This window comes from Arvicola amphibius, chromosome 7 (genome assembly GCF_903992535.2).
Source record: "Arvicola amphibius chromosome 7, mArvAmp1.2, whole genome shotgun sequence".
In the NCBI taxonomy this organism is placed as follows: domain Eukaryota; kingdom Metazoa; phylum Chordata; class Mammalia; order Rodentia; family Cricetidae; genus Arvicola; species Arvicola amphibius.
Window position 1 is genome coordinate 28414190 of NC_052053.1, and position 18563 is coordinate 28432752.

Genomic DNA, 18563 nt, shown 5'->3' on the forward strand with positions numbered 1-18563 from the left:
AACCTGTTAAAGGGCTACCTGCATCCCGTTAGGGACTGGGAGAAAATAAAGCAAAACTGGGATTAAATAGATTTAATTTTCAGCAGTAAATGTGACAAAGTGTTGAATCCTTTCAATACAAGAGACTGTTTTGAGGTTTCTATTTAGCAATAAATTGGCAAAGTCAAGACTATCATCAGCTCTAAATTCAAATCTCTTTCCAGTATAATGGACACTAGCCATACAACAAACCCAAATAGGGGAAGGGCTAAAGAGTGTCTTTGGGAGCATTCCTATTTGGCCAGTATGTCAATTTCTAACACGGCAGAACAGACTCTGCCCTGCAACTACTCTACCTTGTTACAAACACAGAAAAGCTATTGTCTATAAAAGTAGACATTTGGGATGCAGAGAAGAAAGACTTTTCCTTCGATTTCTCTACGGTCATTTGTGAATCAGCCTTAGAACACATACCGTCTATTTTTTCATAAAAAAAAAAAAAGCAGGGACTCTGATAAAATAGCCGTGCTAATGTTTCAACTCAAGTGTTCAATGCCTCTACATTTCTTTAGAGTGTGGATTTAGCGAATGAAATCCTTTCTAAATGGCTCTCATTATGGAATAGGGATCTCCAGCTAGGGAGAGAAGACAAAAGGAGAAAAGGGGGAAGAAAGGTAGTTTCGAGGGAAAGCTTTGGGGGAAAAAGTGTTGAATGGGGGCGAGTGCTGTACTGTCTCGACTTGACCCTGAACAGACTTCCAAGGCCTGGCCTTCGGTGAGTACCTTTAACGATCAGGTAGGCGATGGCGAGAAGGAAAGCAAGGAGGCCGGCGAAGAGCAGCGAACAGAGAATGGAAAGGACCTGGACGGGCCACCGCCGAGGCTGGCTTCTGGCGGCCGCAGTCGCCGGGAAGATGCCATTGCGCTTCTCTGGCAGGACGGGAGACCCGTCCGCGAGCCGCGGGAGAGGCGGGGCCCTCCTGGGCTCCGACAACGCCCCGGCAGAGAACTCTGCCCGCAAGTCGCGGGCCACTTGGTCGCAGCCTTCGTCCTCGTCGACATCGCCCTCACCCCAGCCATCCCCCCGAGTGAAGTTGGAATACACCCGCCGAGTCACGGGGCCGGGGGTGACCTGGCGGCGCCGTCGCGCGGACGCGGACCCCGCACGCTCCATAAACGACATGGCGGGAAAGACGGAGAGAACCGCGGAGGTCGAACGTCCGCCGCAGCCCCGCCCCGCCCCGGCAACGGCCAATCAGCGACGGCTGCGGTCGGGCGAAACCAACGCGAGCGCGGCCGCGGGGGCGCGCGAGCGGCCGCCCGCAAACGCGGCTGGCGCCTCTTCCGGAGGCGCTGCTATGGAGCGCGCGCCCGCGGCCCCGCTCCAATACACAGCCGAACTTCCTCGGCCCTTTCAGGTCCCGTCGGCGGGCACCGCCCGTCCCCCAGAACAGCAGCTCCCCGGGCTGGGCTCGGCTCGGCCGCGTCCTAACTGCCAATCGCTTTCTCTCTCCAGCTAGCCATCTCCGCCCCTAGAGCTCCCCGCCAGCGACGCTGCGCGCGCCACCTCCCTCCGCCCGGGCGCGCGCTCAGCCGCGGGCAGGCGGGCGGGCGGGCGCGCGCAGAGCTCGAGCTACCCCCCCCCCCCGTCCACTCCGGGCACAGGACCCCTCCCCACGCCTGCCCCACGCGCGCGCGTGCACCAGGCCGATAACGCTGGGTGCCGCTTCCCCTGCCCCCACCCCACCCTCGGTGGCCTCAGGTTTGTGGGGCGAACGTAACTAGGGCGGGGGGGGTGGCGAAGGTGGCAGGACGCCACTGCCGCACCCCGCTGGGGGTGCGGTGGTTCGAGCCCCGGAAGCCGGGTCCCGGCCGTGTCCCCTTTCCTGGGGGAAGTTGGTGGAGTTTTCCCGGCTCAGCCCTCGACGCAGAAACTTCCTCCGTCCCCCTCCCCCCTCTCCATGCAGGCGACGCCGAGCGAGGCCGAGGCCGAGGGCGAATCGCCGCAGAGCTGCGTGTCGGCCGCGCGCTCTGATTGGACAGCAGGGAAGCCTGTCAGTTTATTGGCCCCGCTGATCCCGCCCCGTAGCTCAGGGCAGCCTTTACCCTTTGGCCCCGGCGGGCGCCAGCCACTCAGATCGCTGCTTGTTGGTATGTGCAGCGGCAGTGGCCGCCGACGGAGCAGTCTGAGCCCGACGATGAGGCCGGGGACTGGAGCCGAGCGTGGAGGCCTCATGGTGAGTGAAATGGAGAGCCAACCTCCCTCGCGGGGTCCCGGGGACGGGGAGCGGAGATTGTCCGGCTCAAACCTGTGCTCCAGTTCTTGGGTCTCTGCTGACGGCTTCCTGAGGAGACGGCCCTCGGTAAGGGATCGGCTGGGTAGGGGAAAGCGGCACAATGAAAAACCGAGTCAGAGAAACAGGAAGCTTCCTCCGAAAGGAGGAGAGTGTACCAGGAAGAGCTGCAGATGGTGGGCTGCGTCCCAGGAGAGAGGGCTGGAGGGCGGGAATGCACAAAGACGGACGTGGGACCCGGGACGTTCCAGTGGTCTGGGCCTACACAGACACCTCCGGAAGGAGCCGGGTCCCCGGCGGGCTTGCAGCGCAGAGCCCTAGGCCTGTTTCGCCGTCGGGTGCCTTAAGTCCCTGGGACTTGAGAGGAAGCTGCCGTAGTTTCTTTACGTCGGGAGTAGTGGTGGGGGATTCTGTTGGGAGAATTGACAGCGGATACTTAAGTCTCAGGCTAAGAACAATGGACATGTGTATGTATGTGTACGTACATATATATATCATTTTAAGTTCACGAAACAGATCGGTTTGTTATTTGCATTTAGCTGCTGGGACAGAATGACAGTCTTTGATATTTTACCTGTATTAACATATGTGACTTAGGAACTAGTATATCTATTTCTCAGTGAAGTACTCTTGGGTACCCACATTCTGTTTTATGTCAAAACCTCATCCAAATTAATGTAATTTTAAGTAATATAAGGTGGTTATATGTATAAAGGGGACAAAGTTGTGTTCTTAAGTTGGAATTCAATAGCCACCAAGGCTAGGCAGTCATTTAGCATTGAGCAGATGAGGGGGCTGTAATCGGATAATGGATTTAACTTTGTTAACTTTCAGATTCCTTAAAATAACCACTATAGTTTATTTTAAGATTAATATTAGTATATGCTAATTTAATAATTTAACTTGATATTGTGCCATATAGGTCATTGATTTTAAAAAAAACATTTAGTCTCTTTTCATATTTTTCAGATGGGGCATCCTGGTATGCATTATGCACCAATGGGAATGCACCCTATGGGTCAGAGAGCAAACATGCCTCCAGTACCTCATGGAATGATGCCGCAGATGATGCCCCCTATGGGAGGACCTCCAATGGGACAAGTAAGAATATGTTTTTTACTTCGTTTTGTTTATTTCTGTTTTATTGTGTCAAGATTTTAAAATGTAGCTCGGTGCTGTACTTCCAGCTATTAAAGGGTTAGTTTATAGGCACATGTTTTCAGACAAGACATGTTGAGTATCACTGTAACCGAATTTTGAATATAGTAATACTGTACAAAAAAATTACTTATTTCCTCAACAAAATTAAGATCTAAAGAATCTTAAATTGGGTGTGGTGGCACACGCCTTTAATCCCAGCACTTTGGGAGGCAGAGGCAGCAGGGTCTCTGTGTTCAAGGCCAGACTGGTCTACAGAGTGAGTTCCAGGACAGCCAAGGAGACACAGAGAAACCCTGTCTTGAAAATTAAAATCTTTAAAGGGACATTATATGTGTAGGCTCCTTGATTTAGTGACTTTCTAGGCATGTTGATTGTTAATGGTCTAGGAGTAAATACATATATCAAGTAATTTTGGTGAACCATGTAAATGCGTAGCATCAGAAAAATAGCAATTACTCGGGGTTTTCATTTAGAATGAATTTTATTCTTGGAATACCTTCCTTTTGTTGGGTGTGGAGGGATTTTATGCTCTATTACTAATTCTTCCCTGGACAGTGCTAAATAGGTAGCTCATTTTCTACTTGATTTTTTTAAAAATGATACTGCTTCTGCACTCCTACTTGTGAGTTGCCCCTTGTATCTCTAGCACAAATTGAAAATGGACATTCTGTGGGAGTGATTTGAATCAAAAGATTGTAGCTGAGTCAGTGACACTGGTAGACAGAATTTCTATTTCTCATTTAGAAGTGTTGAAGAAAGGCCAGAGCTTCAGTTCCATGCGCAGTTGTGTCCTATGGAAGGTTCTATAGTACACACATCCTTGGGCAGGCTGGGTCATCCCATTTGAATGTCTTGATAAGTCATGAAAAATTTCGGTTAACAAAATATTATGGAAAACCAGTTGTATATTTTCTTTTGCTAATGAGTGCTGTTGACTTTGATATTGGTCTAAGCAATGAAGACTAAAATTATTGGTGAAATTGCAGTGGAAACAGGAGCTTGTGTTTTCTGTTTTTATTTGACTTTAAAAGTAGAATGGCTCAGTGTCAAGTGTATTTTTTTTTTATATTTGGAGTATAGCCCTTAATTTTGTATAAATTTCTTATTCGGAGGCACCAGACTAAAAAGGTTCTGCCTGCAGGAGTTCCTTATGTAAAAGATTCCTTTGCTCTGTTACTCTAGAATATCAGCACCTAAAGCGCCCTAGGAGATGCAGAGACAGCTCTGATCCTCTTCTGTACCTTTCCATCTCTAAGCAGCACAAAGCCCTTCTTGTTTTCTTGGTAGAGCTGCTCTAGCTAGATAATGAGCTTTTAAAAGATATTTATTCTTTAAATGCTCTGGTTCTTATTTAAAATTAGTTTCTTTCCACAGAAAGATAAAATAAAACAATTTGCTACTGCCAGATGCTTCTCTCTTTTCTGGGGCCTTCTGTTTCCATTGGGCCAGTCAAGGTAAGTTTTGCAAGGGGTTGACCTGCTTACCCTTGCTGTAATGGTGCTGTTGCACTAGCAAACCTGAGATGCCAGCTAGTCATTTTCACTACAATGCAGACTTTATTTTTGAAGTAATTGGCATAAGCTGGTCACAGTTTGTTTTATGGCCCCTTCTCTTTAGCTGTGCCAGTGACTGCCTTCCTAACAAGTTTACTTGCTACTCAGATACTTCAGATATCCTGAAGTTTGCTTCATGATTTTATACTCCTTTTTTTTCTAGTCCAGTATGTTTATGCGCCATTAAGTACACCTGACTATTTAAATGTTTAGAATTCTTTCTCCCTCTGTTGGTTCCCTGTGAAGATAATGAATACTTTAGGATATTAGCTCTGAAAGGCTCAAGAGAATAGCCATTATTTTCTCAAAGTTAGATCATTTTCTAGTACTCACCCCCCCCCCCCCCCCAACAAATTTGGGTTCTAACTTTTGGTGAAGCTAACTTTTTTCAGCTTTATGATACTGGGAAAGCATGGTAAGCTGAATGAATCCTCAAGGACTCTAGGATTCTTTCTCAAAGCTCTGGGAACTTTCTCCTAATGATGAACTGATCATTTTCTTATATCGTTTCTTCTGTTTGCATATGCTCAGAATTATTAATGAGTAGTAGTCACAATGCAGATATTTGAGAAGTAGGATGTCTGTATGGTTCATGGTGGTGAATATATGATCTTGCCATCCATCTTTTTAAAAGTTTATTTAAAACTTTTTAGATTTTGGGAATGAAGGCTATATAATCTTCAAAAATAGTTGACTGTAGCTACAGGGTTCTGTGTCCATTGTTTGAACTAACTATAGAACACGAAAAATACATTTTTTTCAGAGCACAGACTTTGTTGTATTCCCTATTTAAGACATAAAACAACTACATAGTTACCTATGTATAGAGCGTGTATATCGCATTTGGTATTACAAGTAATCTAGAGATAATTTCAATTATACAAGATGTCCATAGATTATATGCATGTATTGTGACTTTTTATGCAAGGGACTTAGCATCTGCATTCTGATATGCACCAAGGTCCTGGAACAGGTCAGTCGTCTGTCAAGAGATCTGCTTTGTTGACCACGTCTAAGTTATCTTTTCTTAGACCAACCAAAGACTAAAATAGGAAGCAGTCTGTATTGCTGAATGATTGTGGTCTTTGAATGTTACTCAATATGACAGATTTAAATTTTGTCTATAAAATAGTATGCAGACTAGACAGTAGTGATCTAGGGTAAAAACAGGGCTTGCAAAATTGAAATGCAGCTGAGCAGTAGTGGCGCACGCCTTTAATCCCAGGACTCGGGAGGCAGAGGCAGGCGGATCTCTGAGTTCAAGGCCAGCCTGGTCCACAAGAGCTAGTTCCAGGACAGGCTCCAAAGCTACAGAAAAACCATGTCTCGAAAAACAAAACAAAAATGAAATGCAAGCTAGTCACTTCAAGAAGTGATTTGTTCCGGGTTTTCTCTGCTTAGTTTATAAGATAAGCCAGAATGCCATTTTCTCCATTTCAGGCTATTAGTGAATACCTAGAAATAGCAAATGTAACTTAATGGTAATGTCTTTTAAATTTTATCTCAGTTGCCTATCATGTGGATTAAATTATCTCATAATGCACCCAACTTTTTGGGAAAGTCATACTTCTCAGTTATAAAATTCGAAGATCGTATTACTGGAAGGGCCTTAGTAATAAATGAACTTTAAATAGTATGCAGGTTTTTGGAGGTGTCTCTCTCTTTTTTTAAAAAAAAAGTATTTACTAAATTTTATTTTTGCTTAGTAACTATTAAATACTTTCCAGCAGAAATTTCTGTCAATATGATCGTGTATAAGGCTGCCTTCCTCCATATCCATTCAGAATAAAACATATTCTGTCTTTAAGATATTTTCTTGTTCTTTTTCTTTTTGTATGTGCTTTTTAATCACCAAGAACATTAAATTCTGCCGTCTTTATCAACTGAGGATTGCCTTTGCCCAACAGAGTTCTATTAGCTGGCTCATTCTTCAGTGTTTATTTTACTCTTATTTTAATAAAAAAATAATATTTAATAAATTATAAGCTCCCTTCCAGGTTTAACAACTTATGATATCTTCTTTCTTTGATTGATACAGAAATAAAATTCTTCCTAATTAATTACTCCGATTTGGGGGGTGGATTTTTGATAGTACATCAGTGAGTGATTACATTTTATAGCTGAATTTAATTATTTTATTTTAATACTGACTAAGACAGACTCACAGATCTGTAACAGCCCAGGTTGTGCTGTTCCCATCTAGGAAGCTCATGTTTTTGAACTGGTTTTCTTACTTCAAGACTGCAATCTCCTATCAAAAAATGAAAAGTAAAATACATTTCTTTGCTCAATAATCTTTATGTTTCTGTATCTATGGTCTGGTATTTAAGTTCCACAGCTTAAGTTTGAAAGATCATCTCTAATACATGCCCAAACAATAAGTGATGCATGCTTTCTTACTAATCTTTCATGGCACCTTAAATGGTTATATTAGTTCTTTAAGCTTATGCTGCTGTCTTTGACCTCTTGATTTCATCACTGTCACCATGACATCTTTGCTTGCCTAAATTATTTCCTCAGAAATAATTTTGAACAATGTTGACTTCCTAAGTAATTTAACACCTATTTCATATGCTTGGCATTATTACTGTTTTATTTTGGCACTTAATGACATTTTCTTTATTTTTTCCTTATTGTTTTCTGATTTCCTACTTTCCGAACAAGTAAAAGATTATAAGCTCTTACAGAGCAAGAACCAAGTTGTTCTTGTTAATAATTCTGTAGGTGCTGAGCACAGTTCTTGGTGCATTGTGGGTGCTCAGTAATACTTGTTGAATGAATGAAATAAATAGATATTATTTGCTACAATGTAAGGTAGAAAGTAACTCATCCATTTGTGTCTCCAGGTTACTTGTGACTTTACATTGTTACTGTGTTAGTATCTGAATCATTGCTTTTTCATTTAGCAAAAACAGATAAAATCAAGTAGATATGGGGTTTCATTTCCTTCTTTCCTTTTATTTTCAAGTAAAGGAATCTGAGTACTTATTTCAAGCTGTGTCATGTCCTTGAGAATGAAATTTTAACATATACGACTTTATAACATAAAAGGTAATTGGTAATAGAGTTTTCCTGAGATACCTTACTGAAATACTTTTTTATTTTTAATTTTAGCCAGTCTTAAAAACGGCACATAATAAATTCTCAAATCTAGGTAATATCTGTGTATTTAAGTTTCTCAAGCAAATACTTTCCTTTATAAAGAATATTAGCCTAGAACAAATGTTATCCTCACTTTTATACTGTGGTTAGATTTTGACAGTTTTTACTAAGACTACAGATGTGCTTATTTCAGCTACATTTAAATGATAACATTTAAATGTAAATGCATTCAAAGCTTGAAATACAGTAATATTTTGATGTGTTTAATGTTTAAAGTGATCCAAGAAAACTATCTCATTTCGAAAGAATGGCTCTCTCCCTCTTTGAGATGCACACAATGCTGTTATTGGGAAGTCTTGCAGGCAGGAACCTTTTAAAATAGATGCTAAGTGTCTGTCTTTTTCCACCACTTTCCACTAGGAGCTTCTTATTCATAAGAAATATTACTAGCACTTGGTGAACATTCTAATACACAAGAGGATTGCTCCCCTCGTTGACGCTGTTCATAGTTTTTCGTTTGGTTACCTTATATCTCCATATTTTTTGTCAGACATTTACGTCTCTTATGAATGTTAATATAAATGTGTGATGTGTAGATGGCTTTTAAAAGCCTCCATCGTGTGGAGTGGCTGGCAGTACTGAGCGTGCGGGACTATTCCTAGAAAGGTTATAGATACGTCTTTGATTTTCTTTCATTAGTCAACTTAGCATCTGTTACTTTTCATCTATTTCAAGCAGTGGCTAATTCTAATTAGTAGTTAATAAAGACATGGTCATTTGCTTTGGTGGGCTTAAATCCATTGTTTCTTAGTGTGCTCAAAGTAGAAACTGACTTCTTAAAATTCTATAATGCCATAAATTCAGAACTGTTTGGGGTTGAAATACAGTTTGTTGTATCCAAGGCTCTCATTTTTCATTTAAACAAAATTTTATATGGTTTGTCTTAAACTTTGATTTTTTTTCAAGTAAGAATTATTACTGTAAAAATAGGATCATATTCATTAGGTCCTGATCTTCAGAACCTTAAGCTCCTTTTGACAACGGGTTTGGAATGGTGTATTTTATCATGTAGTCTAGAAAAGTTGCTGTCTCTGTAAATGAGACTTCATTAATTTCTGTGTGCTACATAATAATGTTTCAGTTAGCTTATAGCTGACTGCATGCCTGATAGTAGTCTCATAAGATTAGAGTGGACCTGAAAATTTATGGTTTACTATATTTTTTTTTACTTAGTACTTTCCTTTATTTAGATAAGCAAATACTTGTATTACAGTTTCCTGTAGTATTCGGTACAGTAATGGCCCAGTGAGATAGCTGTTTTGTGGTCGTAGGAGAAAACACTGCTCGTGTGTTTATGGTAATATTTTATGGTACCAGTCATAATAAAGACAAGTCATCTGTAATACATGATACTTGAGTTAGTAATGATATTGATAGACTTGCTGATTTATGTGTTTACTGTGATACCTTTTTTATTGGTTTAGAATGTGCTTCACTTACAAAAACAAATATCAGCTAGGATTGCATAATAGCAAAATTATGTGTTGTATTTATCAGTGAATCTGTCTCTACATGATGTATTTAATGTTAATAGATTACCCTTTGATACTAACAAAGTATAAAGATGCAGATAGGTGTAATATTGATTATAGCTTGAAGAACATGAAAAGGAGGTTATAATGATCTTTTGTCCCACAGGCTTTAGATTACATTTTTTTAGTATAAAATTTAAAACCCTTAATTTTGTAAGACTTAAGCACCACTATTTTCTGTTCCTCTAATTGAATTTAGAACTGTCTTTAAAAAAATACAGTGGTATTCATTTTTATTCAACTACATTTCTGAATTTATGTTGCCTGTTGTAAAGGATTATATTTCTGTCTTCATGTCTATATAAGCTTTGAAAAATTCATAATCCTTATTGACTTTAACCTCCCTTTCTGAAAACTGAATTGACTCTATTAGTCCAGGGTACATTTGGTAACTGGATGGTCTAGAGAGTTAAATGAATTGTACACTAACATTGCAGAGCCAGCATTAAATTTGATACTAAATCTGGAATGACTTCTTATTACATGTATTAATTGATTTCTATTCAAGGTTATAAAAGTACAGGCAGTTTGCTAGATACCTTTAATGAAGAAAATGAACAAAGCAAATGAGAAATAGAGAAGGAATGGCTGAGGAAAAAGTTAGATAAGTTCTTTCATTGTGAAAGGTTAAGAACAGTTATAATAAAACATTGTTGGTTGATTTTTCATGTTTTTAGGTGCTGGTGTATTCGAAAATATTTAGAGAAAGATTTGTGTCTATACTGAATGTATTCTGGCATTTTTACAATATATAAACTGTAGCATTTGATATTTATTAGGTAATATAAGAAATCTAGATATTTAAAATTTACCAGGATTATGCATAGATTATATATAAATACGGTGCCATTTTATATGAGATAAACATTTGGAGACTTTGTTAGGTAGTACTAGAACCATGAATACTGTCAGGAAACCCTAGTAGCTGTCATATCTTAGGTTGAGCGCTATTTTTAATTGCCTTACATTCATTTTTGCAATTGATGGCTTACAATAAATCCTATCAGGTAATATTTTTGCTGTTGATGAAAAATTAAGGTCCAGAGAGGTCAGTGTCAAGGTGGTCCAAGTTCTCAAAGCTGTTAAGTAGTCAAACTAGGATAGGAATTTTGCTAGTCTGACTTAATAGCTGTGCAAGGCTGCTTCTCTATGTAAAGTTGTAAGATGTGATCAATTCAGTTATTCTCAGAGCATGAAGGGTAGCTATAAAGTGTTCCTCTTATTAGGTATATGTGTTCCAAGATTTTCTGTGGACTCCTGAAACTGAACCGTATACATAAGTTAACTGGTTTTTGTTTGTTTGTTTGTTTTGTTTTTTCTTAAATGCCCTGCTTGTTGTCAGGTAACACTAGAGTTTATCTGACCTTGGGAATTTTGTGCCCTGATAACTCCTTTGCATTGTCACTACTTATGGTTTAGGGACATTATTAAGTAAAATGAGGTTTACTTGAAGTTGTACACACACAGTGTTGCTAAGCCTAAAGTTTCATGTAATATTTTCAGACCTACATTGACCATAGGTTACTGAATATGGGATGTGAAACACAGATAAGAGATGGAAAGAACTACTTTATTTACTTTAGAATTTCTAAGTTCCATAGGTTGTATTTAATAAACAAAACTAGGCATGGGAAGTTGTCTTAGTAAATGTTTTCTCTGCGTTAACAAATTATAAAAACACCATTTACCTTTTATTTAGGTATTTAACAGAAATGTGCTGCCTTTATTGTACTGTTTCTAATTTGTTTTTGTTATTTTGATATGGGGACATCAGATCCCCTGTGTCTGTAGTTACAGATGATTGTGAGCTCCATGTCAGTGCTGGTTATTAAACCAGGGTTCTGGAAGAGTGGTCAGTGCTCTTAACTGCTGAGCCATCTCTCCAGACCCTGTTCAATTTCTGTAGCATTTATACTGCTTTTATTATTGTTCTTTTTTTTTAAAGTATGTAAAGTGGTAAATAAAACATTCATTCATTTATATCTACAACGAGAAACTATCTGGGATGCTAAGAGCAATTGAGTAGGTTGTGTGGTGGGCCTTTGTTTTTACTGATTTGTTTATTGTCCTCAAATTCGTGCTTCTTCTGAATATCTTATTTTCCTAGTACTGGTCACTGATTACAAGGCCTTATGCATACTAGACAAGTGCTCTGCTATTAATCTCACATCTGCAGTCGTACTTTTATTTTAGGCCTTATCCTGTTGGGGAGATTGCCCATACTGATTATGAACTTTTGGTTTTCCTTCCTCGGCCAGCAGTGTAGTAACAGAAATTTATTAAGAGGGTTATCCACAATGCCTGGCTTGAATACATCCTGATAATTGGCTTTAAAACTCCCTCCACTCCAGGGCTGGAGAGATAGTTAAGAGCATTGGCTGTTACTTCTTGGTGTTCACCTTCCTCAAACACTCTCTGGTCTTAATAACTAAAACTTATGGTTATTATAGTACTTTATATATTGGCCAAAGTACTAGCGATGGAAAAAGCAACATGTTTTGATTTTATAATGCATTTCATGTTAAGCTAATGTGAATGGCCATTTGTACTTAGAAAGTGATGTGTTTCCTGAAATTGTTATGGCACTATCATAGCAACTAAAACCAAGAGTTTTTCCTTTTTAGTAAACATTAACAATGGGAGGTGGTGGTCCCAAATAGGAAATCTAAAAGACTTTACAGTTAGAGCTAGGTAAACCCTCCATGTGAAGCAAAAAACTTTTAACTTACCATGCCAAAGACAAAAAAGAAACTTGTCTATAGCAGTTTTGGTTTGGGAAGAGAAGATAAAACACTCCTGAGGATTTAAAACACAAGCCACTTTACAGCCTGGATTCACTTTCATTAACATTATGATGTCAAAACAGCAAAAGGAATATGTAATAGATATTTCATTAGTCTCAAATTAGGGATTCTGTCAAGAAGCTAGTATAACTGATTCAAAAGTTTAACTTCAGAGACAGCAAATGTAAAATGTACCTCTTTGTTCTGTGTTTGGAATAATAGAAACAGGAATCTTTGTAACATTTCCTAAGTAGATAATTGGGCTTAGGAAACTAGGTCTTTCTTTCTACCATGCTCAAAACTCTGAGAACTTAAGTACATCACATTTCTATAGTCCTTTTCATATGAAATACAGTATTTTACATATTGATGTTCTTCAGATTCATATTCATACCATCACTTTTAGGATATTTATTTACATAAAATAAAAGCTCACAGATAGCTTTGTCAGGTAAACAAGTGTAACTAGACTCTGCCTGACAGGACTTAAGAACTGCGGGACTGTAGCTCTGTATTTCCTATCAGTCTTATTTTCTAGCCATAACTGATTTCCACATTCAAGAATAATGTTTTAAATTGTGAGAAATAGGAAGGACAGTGTGATTTTTGTCTTTATGTTATAATCAATAGTTAACTGAAGTTATATTAGTTTACTCGGTCTATTGATATTATGAATGGTCTCTTAAGTTAGTGGAGATTTTTCTTACCCTGCTTTTTAAAGTACTTTTTGCTCCTTAGAAATTACTATTTTTCTTTGTAGGTTTTTAAACTTCCACTTCTGAAATTATCTTAGAGTTTTAATTCAGAATGTAGTTTTTTATTTGTTTTTTATGTATTTGCCATTTTAAACTTTTCTGCTGTGCTTTTGAAGTGCTTTCTCATGCCAAGTTATCTGTTGAGTTCACTGTTTTCTAAAGCATGGTGGTGAGCAGTATCTCTGAAGGGTAGATGGTTTTGGAAGCAAGCGTAGCTCTTCCATGTTTGCTGCTGCTTTTTTCATAAGATATGTTATTTCTGTAATCTCTTAGGTTTTGAAGATGTCCGTGCTTGTTTTCAAATTCTATGCTTTTTATAAGATATTATTTTGACCATATGTTCCAAAAATCATTACATTCTTCTAATTATAATTTCTGTCCAGTAGATAATTTTTATCTCTTTTTAATCAGTTAACCCCATGCAAGCCTACAGGTGTTACAACCTGTTTCACTTTGAATTTTAACAAGTATTAAAACTGCACATAGAAATTCTTTCCTAATTTTATATTTTTAGATTGACGAATGTGCTTATACTTTTTCTATATTATAATTTATTCATTTAATTTGAAGCTTGAATAACCAGTTTCCTTGTCCAATACCTATTGTTATTACACTTTTTGTCCTCCTACAAGTTTCTTTGATTCTTTTGATACTCTTTATATATCAATGTCAAAAATCTAACATAGGACTATATATTTTATTTTTTGTAATATAGATGAATACTGAGTCAAATTGTTTAGAAAAGAAACAATCTGATTTTTATTCATGCTTGGTATTCAGATTTTAGTTACAATCATTAGTAGATTAAATTCTCACAAACTAGTATATGATCAGGTATTTATGTACTTTTCTGTACTTAGGATTAAAGGGTATTTATATATTATTTAGATAGGTGTTTAAATTTTAAGCGCCAAAGATCTAAGATTATGAAAAGGACCAGATTACTATCAAATTTGTTTAGTGCAGATAAGAATAAGAGGTGAAAATTATGAAAAATTTTTATTTTATAGTCTCTTGTTTCAAAGAAAGGAGAATCACTGTTCAATTGAAATGAATATAGTCTATTCTTCTTAATAACTTAAATTAACTAAGTAAATTAAATTAAATAAATATTGTTACCATTCAAATGAATTATGACGTAAGTATTGGAACAGTATCAGTATAGAATTCTTCATTCATTCAACAAGCAGTTACTAAGCAAGCATATTATTCGTTTAATAAAATAGCATAGTTTCAGTGGTTATATTGTTTCTTAAATTATACTTGCAATCCTGTAAAGTGTTTTGTTCTTACATGGTAACCATTTTTTAACTTTTATTTTAGATGCCTGGAATGATGTCTTCAGTAATGTCGGGAATGATGATGTCTCATATGTCTCAGGCTTCCATGCAACCTGCCTTACCGGTTGGTAATCTTGTGAAAATAATTATTTTCTGAGTTTTGATTGCTTTCCTATGTGAGTAATAATGTGCATGTAGGTTACAGGACACCTCAAAACTAAAATCTAACATGGAAATCATAATTTAGCATTACAATGCAACATACGTACATGTTCAATGATTATATTAATTCTGTAAGAAACAAGTCACTTAAATAGTGAGAGAAAACCATTGTGGTAGTCTCTATTTTCAAAGGTGACATTTATTAAATGCTAGTAAAAAATGATATTCAACCTAAAAATGAGAAGACTTAATTTGAAATCCCCTTTTATTGAAACTTCAGCTATTACAATTTAACTTGGTATGTTCTTCAATAGACTTAGTTGTTATACTTAGGTAATACTTTGGTGGTATATAAATGATATTAGTGTAAGTGTGCTTATTTCCGAGTGCTTACTGGTTTTAATAAACAGGTATGACATACTTACTTAATTGGAATGGTAAGATTTTGGTGTTTTAATCAAATTATTGACATTTTATTAACATCTGCATATATTTACATTACAAAATTATCCTGTGGAGTCTTAGCCCCTATTTCTGATATATTAGTATTGGTAAGTTTCATTGACTAATTAATAAGACTTGGTTTTCAGAGCTTTGTAGATTTCAGAATTGAAAGGGAAGGTCTGTGGTTCTCCGTACAATTGATAACCATGTAGTGTCTTAAAATGCTTTGAAATGTATAGCAAGCCTGAGAGTTGACCACTGGAAATTTTATGGTTGTTGAGTTAGTGGCTTATAAATTACACATGGAATTGATTCATTGTACCTTATTTCTATAAAATGTAGTCTAAATGATTTGAATGGTGATAATTTAATTTCTCTTCTTGCAGCCTGGAGTAAACAGTATGGATGTAGCAGCAGGTATGTCTACAGTGTATGGTGGACTTCATATTAGAACAACAAATGAAAGTGGTTATCTGGGGCTGAAGGGTTCAGCACTTGCTATCTTTTCAGAGGACTTGGCATCCCTTCCCCGTTCTCACATGGTTAACAACCATTTGAAATTTTTGTTCCAAGGGAATCTGATGCCTTCTTCTGGTCTCCTTGGGCACCAGGCATACATGTGCTGTACATACATATATTCTGAAAAACCACATGCATATAAAATTAATTTTTAAAACGATCTTTATGATTGGTTCGTATTTTTGCGGTATTTGACGATAGACAGATGGCATTTATAATTGCATTCTTAAGTCATAACAACAAAAATGACTGTTACCTCATTGGTCTTTGTAGTCAACCTACTTTTCCAATGCTTTGGCTCTATTGTTGATATTTCAAGTCAGTTGAATGCTTTCCATATATGTGAACCTTTGTTTTACAGTCTTTGCTTTCTCTTTTATTTAAAATTTTAAGTTGCCTAGTTTCTAAACTTAGAAATTATATGAGCTTTGTCACTAACAAACACCTGAAAATTCCTTACGCCATAAAGGCTTTGGGGGGAGGTAGTGTAGGACACTAACAAAACTTTCTGCAATAGTAGAAATCTACTATAACATAATTATTGTCATACAGTTGTTACTAGCTACATGTAATTGAGTTTGAAATGTGGTGGTACAATTGAAGAACCACTTTTTAAAAGTTATTTATTTGTAATTTAAATTTTAAGCAGGTATGTGTGATATCTCATGAGTATAGTGCTATATGTCAGCATATATTAAGATTAAAGTAACTGAGTTTCACAAAAATTAGAATAGAGAGGCATTATTGTATTTTAATAACATATATAAGAAAGAAAGGAATTTAAGTAGATTGACAGAAACACCAAAGAGCAAGATGAATGGTTCTCATTTTGGCAGCTGACAGTTAACTTTGGAGATTGAAAACTCAAGTTTTGAAAATGCTTTATGCTATAGATAGATGTTTCAGTTGTTTTCTTTGTTGAATGGGAAGCAAGTAAACAGGTAATAAGGAACAACTCACGAGCTTTAATAAGAATAGAAAGGAAGAAATAATAAGTATTGGACCTACTGAGGAGCATGTCATTTACTGCTGTAAATATTTTGTCTTTTAGGTGCCGCATCTGGTGCAGTAAGTACTATTGAAACCTGTTACTTGTTCCTTACGTTTTTTAAACATGTTACATTGATCCTTGTTTTCTAAAGATTATGTGCTAAACCAGTCTTCAGTTTTTCATGCCAAATGTTGAAACTTTATTTTAGAGAGTTGGGAGATATTATTTGTGTGTTATGTCACTATCTCAAAATACCAAGGCCAATTACTTTTATAAAGAAAACAGGGTTTTGGCTTTCCAGTTGGCCACTTATGGTGGAACACTACCAACATACAGATTTTCATAAAGACCCTTATGGGGAAGACCATCACCCTTGAGGTTGAACCCTCAGATGCTATAGAAAAATGTAAAAACCAAGATCCAGGTTTAGGAGGGAATTCCTCCTGATTGGCTAAGGCTGCTTCTTGCTGGTAAGCAGCTGGAAGATGCCATACTTTGACTACAACATTCAAAAGGAGTCTACCCTTCATCCTGTGTTGAGACTTCATGGTGATGCCAAGAAAAGGAAGAAGTTTTACAGCATTCCCAAGGAGACTTAAGCAGAGGAGAAGGTTAAGTTGGCTGTGCTGAAACACACATTGAAATATTGTGAGAAAATAAGATGGATGAAAATGCAAAATGAGCTGCCTTTGTCAGGATTGTCCTGAAGAATGCGGTTGTTGTCTGAGGTTTCTGTGCTACCTGGTTCCCGCAGTCATTAAGTCCCAAAGAAATCATACAGAGGTCTACATTAGTTATAAACTGATGGGCTTAGTAGCTGAGACTTCTTATTAACTCTTATAACTTATCTTAGCCCATTATTCTTCTCTATATTAGCCATGTGGCTCGTACCTTATTCAGCAAGGCAGTCACATCTTGCTTCTTCTGTGGCTGGATCATGACTGCCAGACACCTCTTCCCAGAATTTTCCTTTTCTCATTGCCCTGCCTCTACTTCCTGCATGGTCGCCCTGCCTGTACTTCCTACCTGGCTACTGGCCAATCAGCATTTTATTAAACAAGTACAAGAAACAAATGTTTACAGGGTAAAACCATTGTCCCACAGCATGCGGTGCTGGAGATTGCATGGCCAGTCACTTTGACAAACATTACTGTGGCAAGTCGTGTCTGACTTAACTTCTTCAACAACCCAGAAGACAAGGAGTTGTGCGTGAGTTAATAAAAAGACAGGAATTGGGGGCTGGAGGGCAAAAAACAAATGTTTGGAGCTGGAGAGGTGGCTCTGTAGGTAAGAGTGTTTGCTCTACAAGCATAAGAACCTAATTTTAAATCTTTATTTTCAATGTACATTCCTATAATCGCAGCATTGGGGGCCATGACAAGAGAGTCCCAAGAGCTAACTGGCTAGCTGAACTAAACAAAACAGTTTCCCTATGAGAATAAAGCAGAGAATATCTGCATTTGCAAAAACAATGTGTTCATAACATGCTCCAACCCCCACCTACCAAAGACAAGAAAAGAAATGTATATTTCATACAGTTTTGAAGGCTGGATAATATAAGGTCTGATGATTATTTGACCTGTGGTTAGTGCCACTGAGCTATTTTAACAGCATGACCAAAGACATTACATTGGTGTACATGCAAGAAAAGTCAACATGGCCAGGGAGTAAGAAATAGGTGAAGCAAAGGAAAGTTGAGTAGAATTTTTACTGTTTTAGGCAGAATGTTATGTAACTCCTATCTCAGAAGCTCACATACTTTCCTAGACGTGTTCATACAAATCTTTGTTAGATTTTCCAAAAAATAAACTTGTTGAATTGTACATATTCTAAGTCCTTTTAGGAGTCTCATACTTTTTAAAAGTTGCGTGACTTCTAGGAAAATTGCTTTTAATTTGTTTTCATGTTTTTATTAGTAGACATTAATGTAGCAAGTTTAGTAACTACT

General features: G+C 37.8%; 2 protein-coding genes across 10 annotated transcripts in view; one reads left to right on the forward strand and one right to left on the reverse strand.

Moving 5' to 3' along the window:
- Arl6ip6 (ADP ribosylation factor like GTPase 6 interacting protein 6) overlaps positions 1-1196 on the reverse strand; it is a 33407-nt gene extending 32211 nt beyond the window's left edge. The window contains exon 1 of the mRNA XM_038336746.1: positions 763-1196. Within this exon, the coding sequence (XP_038192674.1) occupies positions 763-1162 (400 nt within the window). The 5' untranslated portion in view covers positions 1163-1196. The remainder of the gene's footprint in view (positions 1-762) is intronic.
- A 543-nt stretch (positions 1197-1739) lies between these two features.
- The window catches only part of Prpf40a (pre-mRNA processing factor 40 homolog A), a 41263-nt gene continuing 24439 nt past the window's right edge, over positions 1740-18563 (forward strand). For 2 of the 9 annotated variants that reach the window (XM_038337248.2, XM_038337250.2), the window contains exons 1-5: positions 1752-2342; positions 3243-3374; positions 14543-14623; positions 15492-15522; positions 16676-16692. In XM_038337248.2, the coding sequence (XP_038193176.1) occupies positions 1941-2342; positions 3243-3374; positions 14543-14623; positions 15492-15522; positions 16676-16692 (663 nt within the window). In that variant the 5' untranslated portion in view covers positions 1752-1940. Of the gene's footprint in view, positions 2343-3242; positions 3375-4808; positions 4889-14542; positions 14624-15491; positions 15523-16675; positions 16693-18563 lie in introns of those variants that run through there. The other 7 variants (XM_038337251.2, XM_038337253.2, XM_038337252.2 and 4 more) reach the window with 5 other exon arrangements.